The sequence below is a fragment of the Neolamprologus multifasciatus genome, chromosome 3 (assembly GCF_963576455.1).
Source record: "Neolamprologus multifasciatus chromosome 3, fNeoMul1.2, whole genome shotgun sequence".
Taxonomy (NCBI): domain Eukaryota; kingdom Metazoa; phylum Chordata; class Actinopteri; order Cichliformes; family Cichlidae; genus Neolamprologus; species Neolamprologus multifasciatus.
Window position 1 is genome coordinate 7,635,474 of NC_140441.1, and position 21,317 is coordinate 7,656,790.

At 42.0% G+C, this 21,317-nt stretch overlaps 2 protein-coding genes across 3 annotated transcripts in view; both read right to left on the reverse strand.

Annotated features, from left to right (window-relative positions):
* The window catches only part of LOC146521364 (uncharacterized), a 38,779-nt gene extending 36,810 nt beyond the window's left edge, over positions 1-1,969 (reverse strand). Inside the window, exons 1-3 of one of the 2 annotated variants that reach the window (XM_085155307.1) lie at positions 684-1,969; positions 412-597; positions 170-263 (exon numbers count right to left, since the gene is read on the reverse strand). In XM_085155307.1, the coding sequence (XP_085011433.1) occupies positions 170-263; positions 412-597; positions 684-891 (488 nt within the window). In that variant the 5' untranslated portion in view covers positions 892-1,969. The remainder of the gene's footprint in view (positions 1-169; positions 264-411; positions 598-683) is intronic. The other variant, XM_085155304.1, reaches the window with a different exon arrangement.
* Positions 1,970-7,925: 5,956 nt separating this feature from the next.
* The window catches only part of LOC146521366 (polyamine-transporting ATPase 13A2-like), a 35,843-nt gene continuing 22,451 nt past the window's right edge, over positions 7,926-21,317 (reverse strand). Inside the window, exons 23-29 of the mRNA XM_085154938.1 lie at positions 19,925-20,004; positions 17,319-17,471; positions 16,250-16,346; positions 13,562-13,785; positions 13,294-13,445; positions 13,019-13,185; positions 7,926-10,043 (exon numbers count right to left, since the gene is read on the reverse strand). Of these exons, the coding sequence (XP_085011064.1) occupies positions 9,897-10,043; positions 13,019-13,185; positions 13,294-13,445; positions 13,562-13,785; positions 16,250-16,346; positions 17,319-17,471; positions 19,925-20,004 (1,020 nt within the window). The 3' untranslated portion in view covers positions 7,926-9,896. The remainder of the gene's footprint in view (positions 10,044-13,018; positions 13,186-13,293; positions 13,446-13,561; positions 13,786-16,249; positions 16,347-17,318; positions 17,472-19,924; positions 20,005-21,317) is intronic.

Genomic DNA, 21,317 nt, shown 5'->3' on the forward strand with positions numbered 1-21,317 from the left:
ATCCCAGAAAATCTGTTGAACTCAAAACATCCCCAAATGATGAATGTGTTCTTGTTTCTTTAACTTTCAGTATCAATCAATAATGAACAAATATATATAAACATAATGGAACCCCTGATCTCCACAAATGTCCTCACAGTATAACAACATGACAAAAACACAACATCACCTCTGCTTCGTCTGACTGGCTGTTGTTGATGATCTGATGAAACTGTACATGACATGAGTGATGATGTCCTCTTCTCCAGTTTCTTCTTGATCTGCTGAAATTATCCAACATGAACAATGATATAAATTAAATATCTAAACAGAGATTACATTTAAGAAAGTTGTTACTGTGATCATAATGAATGTGAACTTTATTCTACTAAACAAACTCAGACATGAAAGATCAGGAAGTCTGAGTCTCACCTTCAGGTTTCCTGTGAACACATCGTCTCACCAGCAGAACCAGTAACACCAGTAGAACCACAACACAGACTGATCCAACACATGACAACACAGAGAGAAGAGGAGGAGAGAGTGATGGAGGAAGAGTGATGGAGGTGGAACCAGGAGGAGAGGTGGATGTAGGTGGAGGTGTGGTGGTGTGTTTGTCTAAAATAAAGCAAACACAGTCATTAAGTTGTCGTCACATTGTGAATGTTGAAAGCTGCAGAAACACAGACAGGTGAGTGTGTCACCTGTGACAGTGATCCAGCTGGATGGAGACTCTCCATGACCGCTGATGTCACACTTGTAGAGGCCTTCATCAGACCTGGAAACATGCTGGATGGTCATGTGACCTGTAGTCTCATTCCCAATGAGGGAGCCGTCTTTATAGAAAGCAGCTGGGAGGTTGGAGGGAGTGGTCTTTGTTTTACAGAGCAGAGTGACGTCATCTCCCTCCATCACAGGGAGGACAGGACTCTGCAGGATCACTGATCCACCTCAACACAGAGACAAACTACAGCATTTCATCCATTTACACACAGCTTCATCAACACTAACTCCACACACTCAGCTTACCAGTGACTGTCAGGTTAACCATGTTACTGATGGGACCCTCTCTGGACTCACACCAGTAAACTCCACTGTCAGATGGGTAAACAGTGATGTTACAGGAAGAATTTGTCAAACCAGCTGGTTTCCCCCACCCATCTCCACACTGAGTCCTCTGTCGTTTGCTTGTGTTTCTCCTCAGAGTCCATCCAGCACAGCTGTCGTTCTCCTCACAGCTCAGAGACACAAAGTCTCCTTTAAAGAACTGAGAGCTGCTGGGACTCACAGTCAGACGAGCTGTGAGGGTTAAAATGAACTGATGATCTGTTTTTATCAAATCATGCTGATAATTATTCATTCATTTCATCAGTTTTATATGAGAGCTCCATTGTGAAACATGAACCCAATCAGGTCATATCAGTGAGCATTTCTCAGTTTAAACTGTGACAGAAGAAGGTTACTGACCTTGGTTTGTTGTGCAGCTCAGCAGTGAGATCAGAACTAAAGAGAAATGACACTCAGGTTGATTTGAGGTGAACATAAAGAACAACTCCACACAAACAGCTGACAAACACACAAACTCGTCTCTCTGATATATCTGCTCATTTTCTCTTTGATGCCAGCAACATGTTTACAAGTCGAAAAAAAAGTGTTTAAGATTGAAAAACAAGAAAGAACATCATCCGTCTTTTTAACTCATTTTCCATTTTGTTTGAGGAAACTTTCGAGCCCAGCTTTCACTGTTTGAGCAGCATAAATGTGACAGGCCACCAGTCCAATCCAGGGTTAACACAGAAAATGAAATAGTAATAATAATTTCAGATTGATCTCAAACAATAAGTCAACATGTTTTAACATTTTACACCAAGTTTTCCGTTTGAGGAAACAGATTTTAAACAGTCTCTGCTCCTTTTTATTTACAGAGCTCTTTAAACCATCATTGTTACTGTAGGTGCACTGATTGCACTGTTGAGATATATAGAAGAATATGCACTAAATATAAATATTACTGTTGCACAGCTGTGTTGATATAATGCGTGAGTGATTTGATCTTTTCACCGCCTGCTGTGTTTCCTCGACTCCTGAGCAAAGATAAAGAGTCAGTTCAGACCTGCAGTTGGTCCTCGTGGTGTTTTGAACTTGAATTCAGCCTGATTTGTTTTTCATGTCTTCTCCTCCATCATCAGTTATCAGGAGAGCAGACAGTCAAAGTACAAGAATTCAAACAAACACAGAGATTCTACTTACAGAGCAGACACAGCACAGATGTTTCCTTCATCGTCCTTCTCACTCATTTGAGCTTTTTTTCATTTCTGTCACAGACACCAAGTAAAGCCCGCCCTCTTCCTCTGAGCACCAGCTTTTCTATTGGTTCAAACACAGAGGTGGGGAGTTTACTTGGTATAAAGAAAAAAAAAAGCACTCTGTAATATCTTGTTTTTTCAGTTGTCAAGTACTCAGTCTGTTCTCAGTGATCTGTAGTTTGGTTAATGAACAAATCCATGTCCATGTAGTTACGTCCCCCTCAGTGAGAGAGGCAGATATGAGCTGAAACACAGGAATCAAACCAGGGACGCTGCTGTTATGGAGCTGAACTGGAACCATTCAGACACTGAGGCCCTCTGAACACATTTTAATTACAGCTGTGCAGAGACACACTGATGACTGACTGGAACACTATGATTCACATTTTACATTAACACCATCCTCACACATGGTTCATATATGGCCACTAGAGGGAGATGTTGGACTTTAAATGCAAACTAACCAGTAATGTCAGATGGTCACCACTGCCTTAACCTATTTCTGCTGGAGGTTACTTCCTTTTAAAAGAAATGTTCTCCTTCTCACTTTTGCCAATGTCCTTGCTCATAGGAGCTCATATGAATATTGGTGTTTTCTAATTTTTCTTGTATTATTGTTGAGTTTTTACTTTACAGTATTAAGTCACACATGGTTTATATGTGGCTACTAGAGGGAGCTGTTTCACCTTACAGAAGTTGTTAATTTAAAAAAATAAAAATAAAAACACATGCTCTGGGTACATTCTATTTTTTCACTGATTGAGCCGTTTATCTGTCTAGATGCTCGTCTGAAGTTGGGGGTGGAGTGAGAGGCGTCTTGTAAAATACAGACTCTGAAAGTCAGTTACTTTCACCTTCATTTAAACATCATTCAGATGTGTTTTTTAAGTTGAAAGGTGAAATTTGGCCTTTCAGCTATTCACACAAAATGCCTAAATCTTTAATGTATAACCATGTAGGTGGGAATAACCTGAACTCTACATCATGGGCATATCTGCCGAAGTTTCTCTGACACTCATTCATTCGGCTATGTCTAGTTTGGGAAAAAACAAACAAACAAACAAACAAAAAGAACATGGCCTCAGACCTGAAGGTGCTGATTCTAAGGCCAGACTGCAAGCTGCTCCATCACCGAGTGCTGGAGGTCATCACTCAGGTTGTTAATTAACTCAGTAATCAAGTCAAAGGAGCTTGCAAAGAAAAGCGTCTGGACTTCTTTAAGTTGCTTGAAAACGTTTCATCTCTCTTCCGAGAAGCTTCTTCAGTTCTAAGGTCAAATAGGGGAGAGTCCCAGATTTAAACCCAGTGGGAGTATCCCCCCCCCCCCCCCCCCCCCCCCCCAAAGAGGGACAAAAGGACCCCCTGATGATCCTCTAATCACATGAGCCAAGGTGTGAAAATGGGTGTGGGTCCCAATCAGCCCGGGTTTCGGGTGAGCTCATTGTGAAACCTGGCCCCACCTTATCATGTGATTTCCTGAGGTCAGATGGCCCAGGATGTGAGTGGGCATTAAGGCATCTGGGGAGGGAACTTAAAAGTGGATTATAGGGCTTTGGAGCGTGATGTCACGGGAGGGGGGCCACGCACCCTCCCGCCATGACAGTAGGCCAAACAAAGCACACGGAAGCGTCAGCTATGGTTCATAGGTACTGTGTTGTCGGTTGCAATGGTAGATCACACGATAGGGAAGGCAAGAAGCTGGAAAATGGGCTCTCTTTTCATCGATTCCCCTCCTGGAGGCAACGGGAGGGATCTCATGTATCCGATAATACTAAACGAAGACGTCAGGCTTGGATTGCAGCGGTCAGACGAGCGTAACAAGTTCAAAATGCTACACACTACAATGCCAATCCGATTACTCATATCATATGAGGGTGAATATGTGTCCCAGTGTGGTTGTCAAACCAGGGCCAAATGAAACTTGCTCTTGTTGAATATTCATAAAACCGCTGTGTTGCATGTACAGTTCATTGTAAATAATTGTACTTTCTGTAAAGTGGTTTCAATAAAACAGAAAAAAGTATGTTTATTTTTTTTAATTCAAGATCTGTTCACATGTACTTAGCAAGTACATACACATGAAATGCAAACTATTTACATGGCAATGCACAGCTGGCATCAATCGTGAATCGTTCATCTAGAGCAAATTTTGGGGCAGGTGCTGAGGAGAAGTCAATGTTATGTGTAACCTTTGGCTGTATCTTGGTTATATGGTCAATGTACTCACAACGTGGAGGCTTAAAAACGGCCAAATCTTGTACCCAACTGTTTGTGAATCAGATGTGCGCCTCCAGGGATTTATAATTACGAAAATTATTTCCCCTATGCGCTGACTCCACAGACAAGGTACGTGAAGATATCGGGATAGGACAACGGTGGTAGGCTGTCTGGGTTTCCATTCCACGGCCTTATTTCATACGGGTCCACATTACCAATGCATTTTTTCCAAGTACCGTCTCTTGGCTTCTGGGCGCAATCGGTCGCGATACAGCCCTTTTGCGCTGATTTTAAGCATGGTTCTGGCAGTCCCGCTTCCAACACAGTGTGTTTGTTTTGATTAGTTGCCTTCTGACATGGCGCCGCGATCCCAGAATGCACTGCGGCGTGACGTCAACTCCAAAGCCCTATAGATGGCAGACAGTTGGTGTCGTAAACCACCGCCTCTGTTCAAAGATGGTCGCTCACAGTGGACATAGATGCTTATTTCACTCCTCTTTCAAACCATCTGTCCTCTCTGTCCAAAATGTGAAGATTGGCATCCTCGAAATCCTTTATCCTTAAGATGCAGATGGACGGCTGAGTCTTGTCCTGTGGAGGTGGCTCTTCTACGTTGTGCCATGCGCTTGTGAAGTGGCTGTTTGGTCTCTCCAATGTAGAGATCTGGGCATTCCTCGCTGCTCTGTACGGCATACACCACATTGTTAAGTCTGTGTTTTGGAGTTTTGTCTTTCGGGTGAACCAGTTTCTGTCTGAGTGTGTTGCTGGGTCTGAAGTACACCGGGATGTCATGCTTGGAGAAAACTCTCCTGAGTTTCTCTGATACACCGGCTACATAGGGGATGACAATGTTGTTGCGTCTGTCCTTCTTATCCTCCCTCGCTGGTGTCTGATCTTCTTTTCTGTGCCTCTTTGCTGACTTTATAAATGCCCAAGTAGGATAACTGCATGTTTTGAGTGCTTCCTTTACATGTGTGTTCCTTCATTTTTGCTTCAGGCTTAGAGGGAACATGTTCTGCCCGGTGGTGTAGGGTCCTGATTACCCCAAGTTTGTGTTCCAGAGGGTGATGGGAGTCAAAGAGGAGGTACTGGTCCATGTGTGTGGGCTTCTGGTAAACTTCGATGTTGAGGTTGCCATTCTCTTCAATGTGCACGGCGCTTTTCTTTGCAAGCGCCTTTGACTGCGATGACCTGGATGACTGAGAATCTTCACAGTCAGTAATCAAGTCCTAGAAGAATTTAATGTGGAACGTTTCTGGGGTGCAGATTCAACCCAAGTTTCAATAACATTTATTTCAACAAAGTAAGTCTGAATACCACCTTTTTACAGTAACTGTAACAGAATACAGTTACTCATATTTTGTATTTTAAATACGTAACGCCGGTAAATGTATTCCATTACTCCCCAACACTGACCTTTATAGAGGCCAAACACTATTGTTGGACTGTATTAGTTAACAAGAAAGAACAAATGGCGGACGTTGGTTACTGGCCTGGTAGCCTGGCTGCCCCTGGGTGGGTCTGGGACGGGCGTGGAGGCTTGGGGGTCTGGGGGTGCTCCGCCCCCCGGTCTGGGGTGCTGGCTGGGCCTTGGGGGCATGGGTCCTGGCTGTTGTGTCGCCGGAGCTGTGGGCGGGTGGGTGCAGGGGGGCTCAGCCCCAGTGCAGAGGACCTCTGGTGCATCGACCCAACTAGGGGGCTCTCTAACTGGTGGGGAGGTTGTTATATCTTTGCAGGTGGTCTCCTCTCTACAGGAGCTCACTCTGCAGGTGGGGTGAGAGATATAGGAGAGGTAGAGAATGAACTCAACCTGGGTGTCTATTGTCTTGTGTAGTTTGGGAGATGATTGGATGATGGGGTGGGTGCAGTTTTCTCTGGGGTTGAGTCGGGTGGGCTGCCCCGGACTCTGTGGGGCTGGGCGGTGCTGCTGCTGCGGGCCCCGGTCCGGATGGGCCTGGGCCCCCTTGCCCTGGTGGGTTCCAGAGTGTGGGGGTGCCTACTGGGGTCAGCGGGGGAGCTGGCCCCAGTGAGGGGCCTTTAGGTGCGGCTTGCACCTCTGGGGGCGGGGGTACCTGGACCTGGGATATAGAGTATGTTTGGGGAGTGCGACTGTCTGTGCAGTGTCTATTTGTGTCTGTCTACACGTTGGGTGAGTGCCGAGTATTTGGTTGTGTATATGGGGTGGGAATGCACGTTTGTGTCCGCGTGCGCCTGTTCGTCTGTGTCTATATGTCAGGTTGGGTCTTGGACTCAACCTCTCTGGGTACATCTCAGGCCCTTCAAAGTACGGAGGCCTATCTCCCCTCACCACACTCCCTGCCGGTGGCTGATGCCCTCAGACGTTGGTGTGTTGGCGGTCCTTGGTGTCTGGGGCTGGGCGCTCATGTATGTACCGGCTCACTCCTGGTGGCCGATTGGCGGGGCCTGGCGCCTGTGGCCCGGCTGGCCCCTTTCCGGGGGATGGGATGCCCTCAGGCCTCTGGCCTCTGGGCCTGAAGCTCGGTCCTCTCTGGCACAGCTGGCTGCCGGTAGAGCCCGCGGGCACGCCACTGCAACCCCCTCTGACCTCTCGTTTGGGGCTCTACTCAGCTCTTCCCAGGAGGGTGGCACGGTTCCCCCCCTTTTTGGTGGTCCTCCTCGGGTCCTCGTACTCTGGGGCCTCTGGATATCTGGGGCCTGGATCTCCTCCATACCTGCTTCATACCCTGGGGGACGGGGCTATGGCTCCCTACACTCCCTAGCAGATCGTTACATGGAGAAACCTTTGGAATACAAGCATGCTGATCCACACAGGTGTGCACACAGGTGTTCACAGACACGGACTACACCTTTCTTGGTTGCTGCCTCAAAGCACATTGTGCGCCGTCTATCTTGCGTGCTGCACAATAGCGTTTAATATTTAGTATCTACTGTTATCTACTGCTAGCTAGTTTATTGTGATGGTGCTGTTTTTATTATGTTGCTCTTTTTTTGTTTGTTTTCTCTTCTGTTTTTTTTCTCTATACAGGTGTCCAGGTGTTTTGTTTGTTTTTCTTTCTTTCTTCCCCCCTTTCTCACCGTCTCTTGTCCCCTCTGTTTTTCTTTCTCTCCTTCTCTTTCTTTCATTCTTTCTCCCTGTCCTGTCCCCCAGTCATGTCTGTCCCGTTTGTAGCAACCGAAAATAAAATAAATTCATAATTATAATAAAGGTCAATCAAATGGACCAATATGGCAAGGCCATGATGATCCACTTGGTAAAATAAATCTGCTTGGCATCTTTCTTGGCCTTAAGACAACAATTCTGATGGCTAAAGATCCAAATGGGACACACAAAAAACAACAACAACAAAAAAACAAAACAAAACAAGAAAGAACAAATAAATGAATGAATTTATGCATTTAGCAAAACTTTAATAATATTTTAATCTTTAATGATTTTTTTTTTATTTCAGTGAGTGTTTAAGACAAAATCATTGTGGTCACTCAACTTGTTGCAAGCAGAAACAGAAAAAAAAACAAGTGCTGCAGGATATTTCTACATAATTCTCTAATTTTAGAGATATTGCTCAAATTGAAGAAAGCAGCCCTGCATATTTTCATTTTTCCTTACAGTGTTACTGGAGGCCAAGGTAATGCTATGGAGAGTAAGAATCTCATTAGATACCATATTTCTAGGAATTTTAGGGGCTGTGTACTATAACCTCAGTTTCATCTGAATTTAGAAGAATAAAATTAGAGGTCATCCAGGTCTTTGTCTCCAAGACATTCCTGCAGTTTAATTAATTGGTGTGTGTTATCTGGCTTCATGGACAGATACAGTTGCATGTCATCTGCATAGCAATAAAAATGTACGCTATGCCTTCTGATGATACTGTCTAAGGGAAGCATGTATAATGAACAGTACAAAATAAAAGGGCAAAGACAAAACTAAACAATAACCTAGACTGGGTGAACTAAGATTAAAACATGAAAAAACCCTGAAGATGAACATAAACATGAAGACCTGGAAACACGACATGAACATAACAGACAAAGCAGGACGATCGGACAAAGAATGAATGAAAACTCAGACTAAACACACACATGAGGTGATCAGGGGACACATGGGGAAACAGCTGATATTAATGAACATAATGACACTACAGGGGAAGTGAAACTAAACACAGTGGACATGGACACGCCAGACTTCACAATAAAACAGAAAACATAATGAGATGCAGACATGACAACACAAGCTTGACAACATAGGACACACATACATGAAACATAACAGACTAAGACATGGAGACTCAATATGACAAACTGATGAGGAAAATAGACATTATAAATAAACAAATACATATATTTATAGTGTGTATGCATACAGAGGGAAAATGGGACTGGAGATGAGACATGGACATAACTACATACAAACAGAGCATGATGGCTGGGGAAAACACACGTGACAGAAGGAATGGGTCACAAGGGGAAAACATGTAAACAAGAGGAGGAGACGGGAGACAAAAACATTACTGAAACGCATGAAGCACGAGGGGGGCGTAAACATCGGGGCACAAGGGGAATTTAAAAAACAATGAACTATAACAGCAACCTAGGCAAAATGAGCTTAAGATAACCAAATGAGACTTAAACACAAACAATAAACATCAAAATATAAGAAAACTCAAAACACTTGGTCAAATGACCTGTGACTGTGACAGTATTATCAAAAGACCAAACTGTGAAACACAAGAATCTCACTTCAAAAACACGAGAATAACAATAAAACCCAAAAATACAAGAGGAAAACGGAGTACAAGCATCACTGATGAATATATGTCTTCATTGTTTTGGACAAGATGAAGATGTTTCAGTTATAAACCATCGTCAATGGAATAAAAAAAAAAGAAACCATAAAAACAGTATATGTATAGTATGTAAATATCGGATGGCTGTAACTACAAAACAAGTTGAACATATCCATGCTTCATTAGCTAGCTCAGAAATAACATAAAATGTTAGTCAGAGGTAAGGGCATCAAAGCAGTGGGTATCATTGAACTGCTGTAACATCACAGTTGTTATTCATTTATGATATCAGTAAGATTCATATCTAACTTAAACAAGACCAAAAGTTTAAAAAAAATCAGTGAAACCATATCCAGATTGATTTAAAATGAAACTCTGAACAGAACCTGCTGACCAGCATTAACATGTTGATCTGACTGGTAAAAAGAGAGACAGAAAACTGTCACTTGAGGCTCTGTGTAGTTTAATAACCCATTAATTTGCTTCATAGTTACAAGCCTTACATGAGTTCAAACATCAGCAAACAACACGCTTAATGGCGTTTTAGGAAGTATATGCAGGTAACACCCCACTTTTTCTTTATGAGAAGTAGTTTATCAAGCCTGGACACCCTGCAAATGTTCAGGATTCAGTTTTCTGCTTCACTGATTATCACATTCTCATCAAGGGGCTGCCAAAATCTGATGTCAGGCAGGAGGCGTTTATACTGTTTCTTGGATGGACCTCTGTTCCACAATCGACGAAAGCAGTTTAAAACACCACAGTCTATCAGTATCTGGGGAAAAATAACAATAGTCTGATAAAACAGGGCTTCTAGGAATACACCACACATGCAAGTGAAAACGGACACTGATAACATGGGCTTTTTAGAGCAGAAGTTTTGCCTGGACAATAGCTCTGTAAAGTAACCACTGTAGTAAAGTTGTGGTCAGAGATTCCTATTCACGCATCATGGGCAAGACAGTCAAGGGAATTTGGGGCTTATAATTATTTCCTTGAACTGTTCTCCAGGGTGGAATTAGTGTACACTATACATCTTGAATAACTTTTAAAAAAACAGGTTTAATTTTATTTTGAATTTTCTCTCCGATCCACACAAGGTCAAAAGTACACATACATTCCCATTAATATATCTGAACCATTAATGTATCTGAACCATTAATGTATCTGATGCGCAGTTCACTAAGACATCTAAGTCTTAGTGAACTGCGCATCAGATACATTAAGTCAGTGGTTCCCAAACTTTGTTTGTTGAGCCCTCCTTTGTATTACAAGAAAAATGTTCGCACCCCCCCGCAGCACAAACACACCCTCCAACCACAGACACCCATGGTTTGTTTTCAAACTCCATTGCGGTTTGCACACATTTAGTAAACAATTAAACAACTAAAAGTAAACTGCAATAAATTACAGGTAGCAATGAAATAAACTATTAACTCTTTTACACTACGCTGGGGCGATCGGAAGGTTGCCGGTTCGAGCCCCTTGCTTGGACAGTCTCGGTCGTTGTGTCCTTGGGCAAGACACTTCACCCGTTGCCTACTGGTGTTGTTCAGAGGGCCGAGTAGCACCAGTGTCCGGCAGCCTTGCCTCTGTCAGTGCACCCCAGGCTACATTGCGGCTACAATGTAGCTTGCCATCACCAGTGTGTGAATGGGTGGATGACTGAATGTGTAAAGCGCTTTGGGGTCCTTAGGGACTAGTAAAAGTGCTATACAAATACAGGCCATTTACATCCACACCTTCATGGGTATTTTTGAAAATGCAGCCGTTTCTATGCGTTTGGGCCTTTCATCCACACATAAACGGTGTTTCAAATCACTGAAAACTGAGATTTTTTTAAAACTCAGTTCTTGCGTTTATGTGTGGACGAGGAATACAAAGTTCATCACGCAACGTCAAAGGTATGTGCCTTTTTTCATGTTGGGTGTGTGCCACGTTATTGTTTATACGAGATGAATTTCTACAATGGCAAATAGAGACAAAATACTGTTAATCTTACCATCTTCAGTTTTTACACGCTTACATACACACAGTTACTGTCCCTCCATATAGAAAGGTAGAGGCATCATAGTGTAATTATTTTACGTGTAGTTGTTCTTTTCCTGTGTAATAATATTCAACATAGCTATTAATACATTTTTCAAAAAATGCCTCTCTGTGCAAAATGGGTTCAAAAACATAAACAACTGTGGGAAAGTATTTGTCTGTGATTTGGACAGCCCAGCGCGTGCTCCAGACTCAGGGAAAACCAATTCTGCAGGGAGACCTACCTTGGCACTTGTGCAGGTGAAACCAAAGGAAAGATATGCTTCACCATATTTTCTAGTCTTTGTCTTGGAAGGAAGTTGGTTTGGAAACATATTTGGCGATGCTTCATCTCCTGCTTTGCGTTTGTGTGAGAGCCCCATCAAAAACCTGTACATTATGCTAGCAGTGTCTAAACACTCTTTTTTTTCAATTCTTTTCATATGTGAAGTTGAACAATTTAGAGATAGTCCTCTTTCTTCACTGTTCCAACCATTTTGTACAGTGTACCAGTATCACTGCCAGCAAAAGAGCCAAGAACATGATGCTAACAGGACCATGCTTGACAGCTGGTAGTGTTCACAGGTTTGAAAGCCTAAACTTTACTCCACCAAACATGCCTCTTGTCATTGTCACCAGACAGTTCAATATTTGTCTCATCTGACCATCAAACTTTTCTCCAGAAGACATGTGGCTCGTCTATGTGGGCAGCTGCTTTTATTTCAGATCAGAGGCTTCTTTTTTAGTTGTACACTCAAATTCCAAGGTGATTTAAAACTGGCTTCACTTTAGACCATGACACAGGTATTCCAGCAGTTTCCAGTTGAGGGCAGATTTGAGCCATGGTGGTTCCTTGGTTCTTCCTAAACATCCTAATTCATTTCCTCTGATCTGAGGCTGATAGTTTGGGTCTTCTTCGGGGTGGCTGTAGCTCAGGAGGTAGAGCAGGTCACCTACTGATCGGAAGGTTGGTGGTTCGATCCTTGGCTCCTCCAGTCTGCATGTCAAGTATCCTTGGGCAAGATACTAACCCCAGGTTGCTCTCCGATGCATCCATCGGAGTATGAATGTGTGTGAATGTAGTTAGATAGCACTAAGTACAGATAAAGTGCTTGTGAGAATGGGTGTGATTGGGTGAATGTGGCATGTTGTATAGAGCGCTTTGAGTACTCCGAGAGAGAGTAGAAAAGCGCTATATAAGAATCAGTCCATTCTTCCAGACCTCAGTGAAGTGGTGACAAATCTGAATAACATTTTATTACATACAGTTGTTTGAACTGATTATCTTGTAATCTGCAGCTGTTTGGAAATATTAATCTTCTAGAATGGACTTCTCAAACCTCCAAACTCAATGCTCTTGAAAATTTTGCTGACTATGCTTAATAGTTAGGTCTGTGCGAGAAAACCAACCAATTTAAATGAAGTCTACCAATTATGCCAAGAAAAGTGGTCAAAAGCGCTTCTTCAAATTAAATCCAAACTTGTTTTTTAAAGTCATTAAACATGTATGCTGTACAATCATTCCACAATGGAACAAGAACAATTCAATCATTACAAACCCCAAATTACAATAACATTCATCCAAATGTTGAGAGGATGGAAACTTCTGACCAGAACTGTAAGTCACATTTAGCTGAAGACTGTGGTTGAACTTTTTTTTGTCCATGCTGATGTAAACCAACAATGTCACGAAGAGGGAAGTTGATGGTTTATGTCACTCACCTCCACAAGAAAACAAATTAAAAAGTTGATCGCAGCTACACCAACTAGCACCACTTTAAAGACCATATCGGAAATGTCGTACAGCTGAAGGAAAAATGCAGGCAGCGGATGCAAAACCAGCCAAAGCATCAGGCAGAGCTGGATGAACAGCACAAGAAGGAACAACCCTGAAAACCAGAGAGAAAATTCACTGACTTCACTGTGATGACACATCCTTCATCATGTGACTGATGTACAGCCTTTTACCAAACCAACCCTAGATATTTCTGACTCACAGTTTTGGCAGATTGGCTTTTTGTGAGGGTAGCCCTTCGTCACCACCACTGCCATGATGATGTACTGGAAACCTGACAGGTCAAACACACTGGTGTCCTCCATGTTTGGCAGATTGTCTGTCTCAAAAACAGTTGAATTGAGTGGAATATACCTAAAAACAAAAGGGGTGAGTTATTTTTATTCATAGTTTGGTGAACAGAGAAGGAAATATGAAAATATTTCTTAACAACAATATGAACAAAAATCTGACTTTTTCTGTTTACAGACCAGTTCTGTGAAGTGGTGATGAGGAGAGCAGCCACCTGTCCAAGGATGATCATGCATGTGTGAATGAACAGGCTGACTAGGATCGGTAAATTTAGCAGATTAGCTGGGGGTCTGAAGGTGTGCAGTTCCTCACTTGGACCTCCTATCCCCATTACAATGGCCAGCAGAGTCACGAGAATGAAGTCAAAATACAGGAACTGGAAGTCACCTAAAGTCGTCTTAACCTAATGAACACATTAACAGCATTTGTTGAGAAACTGATTTGTCGAAGTTGGAAGATTGTACTGAGTGCAATCAGTATGGACCTGAATAGAGCACCATTACTGGATAAACAAAATGAACACCATACAGGTGTTCAGAAAGAAACAGCTTAAGACAACCAGTGTCTGCCAAGCCTTATCTGCACTTCTTTGAGTCAGCACTTTTTTTGACTTCTTAGACACTTACAGAGTATCTAAGAAGTCAAAGCTCCACTTTTGGTAAGTTAAATTCTAGGTGAGAGGCAGCAGGCAGGAATGGGTACACCTGTATCCTCCTCGGCTTGCTGGTTGTACTCTGGGGTTTTCCCCAGTGGATGGAAAAGTTTCCCTGTGCCTTTGGGTCAGGGAACAGGTCCTGACTGTTATTTCACCTATGCAACAAACACTTCAGAGTACCCAGCCTTCATCACTGAGTGAGTTGCTTAATCATGCTCCATCTGATGACTCCGTGAGCTGGAGGGGTGTGATTGGAACAGCCTGCCTGATCTAAACTTGAGTGGTGTTCTGTTTTGGACTTCTGTGTAAATCCCAGTTTGCCACAAAGAGCTGCAGCTGCAAATTTGTTGGTGCCTGCAGTGGCGGTAATCCCCAAACCAAATGGTAGACACCAAAAATGAAGGGAGCAGTTAAGCATGTCTTTGTCCTGAATTTCTACCTTCCACTTGCAGCAGATGGCCACCCCTCCCTGAGCTTGATTCTACCAAAGGTCTCTTCCTGTAAAAAGGGAGTTTTTCATTCCCACTCTCACCAAGTGCTTGCTTAACCCTTTAAGACCTACCATAGAACCAAGTCCGCCAGAGCTTATCTTTATATTTTTACATGCTGTAGTGGCATTTTTGGGAGCATTTCAAGTTGCTATAAATCAATACAACCATTATAGCCCAAAGTTTAATAATATGTATGCATTAAGTGCATAATAACTACACAAATTGCAAAAAAGTGCAATAAACTACAAAAAAATTGAAAATCGTTTTTGTTTTTTGTTTTTTACATATATTTCTACTTAGAGAAATTTAAGAGGTTTATCCCTCAAAACTGTAAATACAAAAAAGTTGTACAAAATGGTTTACAACAACAGGAAATTTATTTTGAGTTTCTTCATAGTTTTACTTTTGAGATACACCAATTTTTATATACTGCAGGAAAAACGAAAATAAATATTATAATGCGAATTTGCAAAAAAACCCAGCATGTGCATCAAACTAAACTATTTCCAGCAGTGCAATTTGAGTTCTAAGTATCCCAGAAACTATACAGAAAAGCATAAAGTCAAACATGACTGTAAAAAACACCAGTGTAGGCTTTTAAAACCCTGAAGGTAAAAAACTACATTTTCCGCGAAAATGCCGTCACTTCCGGTTTCGGACAGGTAATGCCGGACATGCGATAGTTCACGATGACATTTATTCCAACATAGGAAGTGTTACGAACAGCTGATTGGATCAGCAAAAATATAATGTTTTTGCTGCTGCAAGTGCTCTTTATACAATTTTTGCAAAGCTACATGTGGAAGGAGACCGTGACCTGGGACAAGCTAACATGTAAGTACAACTCCTCCAGTTTCATATGCAAAAAAATGATTGCGCTAGCTTACGTGGTTCCGGTTCTACAGGGATTTAAAAATAGTTACGCAAAACGCAAAAGGAGCGTGCCCGCTCTGACCGGTTATAAAGGGTTAAAGGGGGTCATCTGATTGTTTGGGTTTTCTCTCTATTATTTAGGGTCTTAAACTTAAAATATAAAGTACCTTGAGGTGACTGCTGTTGCGAGTTAAATAAAGTTGAATAAAATGTATTTAAATCAAGCTGAAAAAGGACTCTTATTGGGCTTGGTTAAACTCTAGAGGCAGCTGATGGGTACTGGCATGTTGGACTGCAACTCTGACAGTGGCTGAAGTAAAAATTCAGGTATATGAGTTCAGTGAGGATGTGAAACAAGACTTTTGTTTGGGCTCAAATTGAGGATCTCGTAACTCACGCATTAAACCTTCTGTAATGCAAATAGAATCTGGCAATTTGTCTATCACTGGGGATGAGGTCGCGGAGGTAAATGAACAACTGCTCTGTTGAAGAGCTTGAGAGATTATAGCTCTCAGAAAGCTGGGAAATGACTCAACATCCCCCTGGAAAAACTGAAAGAGGAACATGGGAGGCTGACAGTGGCTGCTCTACTTAGGCTGCTACCCCTGCGACCTAAATGTGTACAAGCAGCAGAAAATAGACAAACAAATGTTGCTTATTCTAGAATATTTTGGTTTATTTTGCATTAAACACTCTGAAGATAGGGGGCACATCTGGATTAAAAAATGAATCAAAGTAACAACATGTTAGTGCAACTTTACACTAAAGCATTTCAGATGCAAAAATCAAAGATGAATGCTGAAAAAGTTAAATGTGAAGGAATGATGTTCTTCTTTCCTGCTACTCACCGTGCAGAGGATGATGACAGAGCAGAACTGAACCAGGCTGTATAGAGACATGTATCTGAAAAGACTGAAGGAGGTGACCAGAGAACATCGGCCCTCTCTGAATGGATAAGCAGGAAAAATTATTGATTATTTTTTGTTTGCTAAGGAATGTTTGTTTGTTAATTGTTTTGTTAATGTGCATGATGGATGCACTATTAGTCATTCAACTTTATATTTGACATACTGTATAGTAGGGACTTAATACAGTTTATTCTGTTCTGATAAACTTTGTTTTTCACTGTTGTTGGAAATTTATTTCAATTATAAGTAGATAACATATAAGCATATTGGAGAAGGAGGTAACCCATAACAACGATGCTCAGTGGCTAGCGGATCTAAGCTGAGTGAAAGCAACATCAGCAAAAAGGAACATGCGAAGCTGGAGAAGTACCAAGAGCTGAGAAGAGAACTTGAGAATATGTGGAGGGTGAAGGTAACATCAGAGCACTCAGTGCAGTGAGCTCCATGCTAGGTGAATGGGTCCAGCAGATCCCAGGAACAGCATTGGAGATCTTCTTCCAGAAGAGCTTAGTTAGGAACAGCTAAGATACTGCGCAGGACTGTCAAGCTCTCAGGTCTTGGGTAGAGAACCTGAGCTTGAATGACAAAGACCGTCCCTCAGAGTAAGAGGGAATTTTTTTTATTTTTATATATATGTCTAGAATCCAAAGTGTATGACATCTCAGGAAAAAAAAGTACCGAAATGTGTGCTGCTTTTCGGTCTGGTTACTACCGTTTATGTCAGAACCGTGCCATTATGGCACCGGATACCGGTACCCATCCCTACTCATGGATAGGACTTCTCAGTCATTCACACCAATACCTTAAAGGTGTTTCCACACCTGTCTGGATGCTAGTGTACATACCTTTAAGTATTTCTTGGTAAATATTACATGTGATTTAAAATGTTTAAATTACATTTATTAATAAGTATGCCCTTAGTAGTGGGCTATATGATAAAGTGTTACCTTATTTGCTAGGTTGTTTATTTTATTGTTGTTTGGGCTTTTAAATCATTCTGGTTTCTAACCTGATAAGCTGAGGCACACAAGTGATGTTTTCAGTTTTGGAAGTAAAAGGTGAAGCAACTGAGGCTTCCGCTTCAGACAGAGAAATCCCGACATCAGCAGCTCTCAGTGCCCCGCAGTCATTGGCCCCGTCCCCACACATGCCTACACGGTATCTGCAGAAGTAAAAACAATTGGTGGCCTTTATTATTATTACCATATCACCCAACTGTTTTATCACACCTGACATGGCAGAGTTCATCCCCCTCTCTTCAAGATGTGAATCTGATGTCGGTCGCGAACGAAATGGCTCTTAGAGCCGGATCTTTGAAGTGAACGATGCGAGCCGGCTCCTTATTGGGAGTCGTGGTTTTTTTTTTTTTTTTCTTTCTCCTGCCCTCTCTTTCACTTTTTTTCACTGCACGCTGCAAGTCACCCTTGTGTTTGCGCTGAGCAGAGACGGCAAACAGAGCCTTGCGTTTGCTCCAGGATGCTAGGGGCCGTGTTGAGCTTTAGTTACCTAGTGGCTACACAAGCCAGGAAGTACCAACAATTGGATTGGGTGTGTGGTAGTAATAGGTAAATGAAGTTGTTTTTTTTTTAAAAGTATTTGAATATATATATATATATGAGTGTTTATGTATTAATACAAAAACAATAGACATATGAATTTGATTGTGTAATCTAAGTGATCTAGGTAGCTCTGTTTTGGAAGTTCAGTTAACGCTAGAAATGTGTTTTGGAGTTTGTACGTGTTTTGAAATTTCTAAGTGCTTTGGAGTGTTTCGTCTCTAGGGGCCCCTATAAATATTTATATATAAACATACATAAAGAAAACCACGTTATTTTTACATTACTTATTCCTTTTGTGCATAATTTTATATTGTTGTTGATAATTAATTAAAGCAACAAAACAACCTGAAAAGCCGGTTGGGAGCCGAAAGAGCCGTCTCTTTTTAGTGAGTCAAGCCGAAAGAGCCGGTTCTCTATAAAGAGCCGGAAATCCCATCACTAGTGTGTATGTTAGTGATGGGATTTCCGGCTCTTTTTAGAGAATCGGCTCTTTCGGCTTGACTCACTAAAAAGAGACGGCTCTTTTGGCTCTTCAGGTTGTTTTGTTGCTTTAATTAATTTATAATTAACAATAATATATTATATGCGGTGGCCCCTAGAGACAGAACACGTACAAACTCCAAAAGCATGTACAAATTCCAAAGCACGTACAAACTCCAAAACACATTTCTAGCATAAACTGAACTTCCAAAACAGAGCTACCTAGATCAGCGGTCCCCAACCCCCGGGCCGGTACCGGTCCGTGAGTCATTTGGTACCGGGCCGCGAGAGTGAGACTCGGGTGTGAAATGTATGGTTTTCAGGGTTTTTATCGGTTTTTAGCATTATTTTGTTATCATTTTTTTTCTTTAACTCGGTTTTCCTTGGTCTTCTCACATGTGTTATGAATAAATCTTCTTTTTTTTGGTACCAGTACTAGTTTTATTTTGTTGTATTTATCCGCGACACCTTAAAGGCCGGTCCGTGAAAATATTGTCGGGCACAAACCGGTCCGTGGCGCAAAAAAGGTTGGGGACCGCTGACCTAGATCACCTAGATCACTTACATTACACAATTGACAGCATATGTGTATTGTTTGTGTATTTATACACAAACACTCATGTATATTCAAATGATTTAAAAAACTGTTCATTTACCTGTTACTACCTCACACCAAATCGGGTTGTTGGTACTTGCTGGCTTGTGTAGCCACTAGGTAACAAAAGCTCAACACTGTACCTAGCATCCTGGAGCACTTCTGTTGTCTTTTGTACGTGTTTTGAGTTTTTATGTGCTTCTGAGTTTTTACGTGTTTTGGAGTTTTTACGTGTTTTGGAGTTTTTACGTGTTTTGGAGTTTTTACGTGCTTTGTCTCTAGGGGCCACCGTAAATAGACATTTATTTATTCACTCCACATAAAATGTAATAAATAAGTCATATAATACAAAACCCAATTATTCACATTTCAACTTTTAACTATTTAAATTTTCAGCTTTTTCCTTTTAAACAAATTTAAAGTGAAACAACACAAAACACTGCAAACCAAAACACAATTAAATATAAATTAAAATATGAAAACAAAAAGAAGATGCATATTCTCTGTCATATGGGCCTGCATGAATAAACTTTCTGAATCCTTTATCATCCGCAACTGAAAATAGTTGTGGATGATTACTATACCTTTCTAATGTGACGTTGTTGTCCCTGTGCTACTGCAAGTGTAACTACTGCCCCTCCCCCCTCTTCCCAGCGCAAAGTACAAGGCTCGTATGCTGAGTGAAGCGGAAAAAAAGTTCGAGAGAGAGGGTGAGAGAAAGTAAAAAAAAACAACGGCTCGCGATAAGGAGCCGGCTTGCGTCGTTCATGTCAAAGATCCGGCTCTAAGAGCCATCTCGTTCGTGACTGACACATCACTAATACAGACACACACACACACACACAAACAAACACAAACACATAACCTCACAGTAATTAGGACCTGATTGTGGATACTCCTGGTGTTTTATTTCTTACTCCTTTCTTCATCATCTTTCATGTTTAGTGTCTGAAATTTAAAAAAAAAAAAAAAAAAACTCACCCCAGGTTCTGTAGCTCCTTTACTAGCTGGGTTTTCTGCTCAGGGACCATTTGTGCAAATATTGTGGCACGCATCAAAACCTGTAGTGACAGCAGGTAAGTCGTAAGCTCATTGGTAAGGTTCACTGTCAGATTATTGTAAAAAATAATCAACAGCTTGTGCACAGCAGGGATCCAGTTTTGTATTTTTACAAATACAAAAAAAAAAATTACAAATTTACGTGAAAAGGGAAGGACCCTCTATGAATCGAGAATGGGGCCTAAGGGTACATCTGCCATCATCTTAGCCATTCCCCAACTCTCTGTAAATGATACTCATGGCCAGTGGCGGTCCTAGCCTGTTTGGCGCCCCGGGCGAACACTCGCTCTGCCCCCCCCCATGATCTAACACACCGACACCTTAGTTCACAGATTCACTTTGTCTAGGGTGTATTTCTGGGATTTCACACAACCCAGGATTCAGATCATGAATACATAATGGGCTTGGATTTACAGCATTATGAATGAAATGTGCTCTATCTGGAAGCAGCCACCCCCCCCCCTCCCCTTTCGACGGGTTGTGTGTGAGACTTTAAATCATCAAACTGTAAATTATAAATTTTAAATTGTTATTGATCCCTTTACCCTGAGTCCTAAAGTGTATATTTATTTTCTTACTCTTCTTATATATATTGTTTGTTTACTTGCACTGCTGTAACTGGAGCCTCGTCGTCTCCTCTCTCTATTTACTGGACTGTATGTAGCGGAGATGACAATAAAGTTTACTTTGACTTCAGCAGCGAGCAGGCGCACCGAGGGCTCTCGCACTCACTTTTCATGTATAGAATTTCGAAAAAACATCAGTGCAAATTATAAGTCTGTATCATGATGTCTGGTGTTTTCGTGTTTGTTGGTTTGTTTTTATTTTGTTTTATTTTGCAAGTTGGTTATTAGACGCTGCTCCAGCCAGCCAGAAAATCCCCCGCCCTCTCCTCCCTGCGCTGCAAGCAGCAGGCGCACCTCGCAATCGGAGGGCGCCCTTACTCCCAGCAATTGTGCGGCAGAAAACCGATCGATGGCTGTGACATTCCCGATATGCACTGGCATGATGTCGGGGCAGCATGAGTACGAGCAATTTTTCTTTGCTTGCCGATGCCCGTGATGCCGCCCCCCACCATGATGCCGCCCCGGGCAACCGCCCGTGTTGCCCGTATCAAAAACCACTACTGCTCATGGCCATTGATCAATAAGCTTTGATCAGGGGTTGTTCAATGGTCATGAGAATTTGAATGATTATGATGAAGGAACTGACCTCCCAGCCCATTGTTCCTTCAGTGGGCTGGTTTCAGTCATTATGCAAATGTACTGTTCATAAGATTTGGGGAAACCTGCAGTCAGCTGAGACTGAGGAAGTC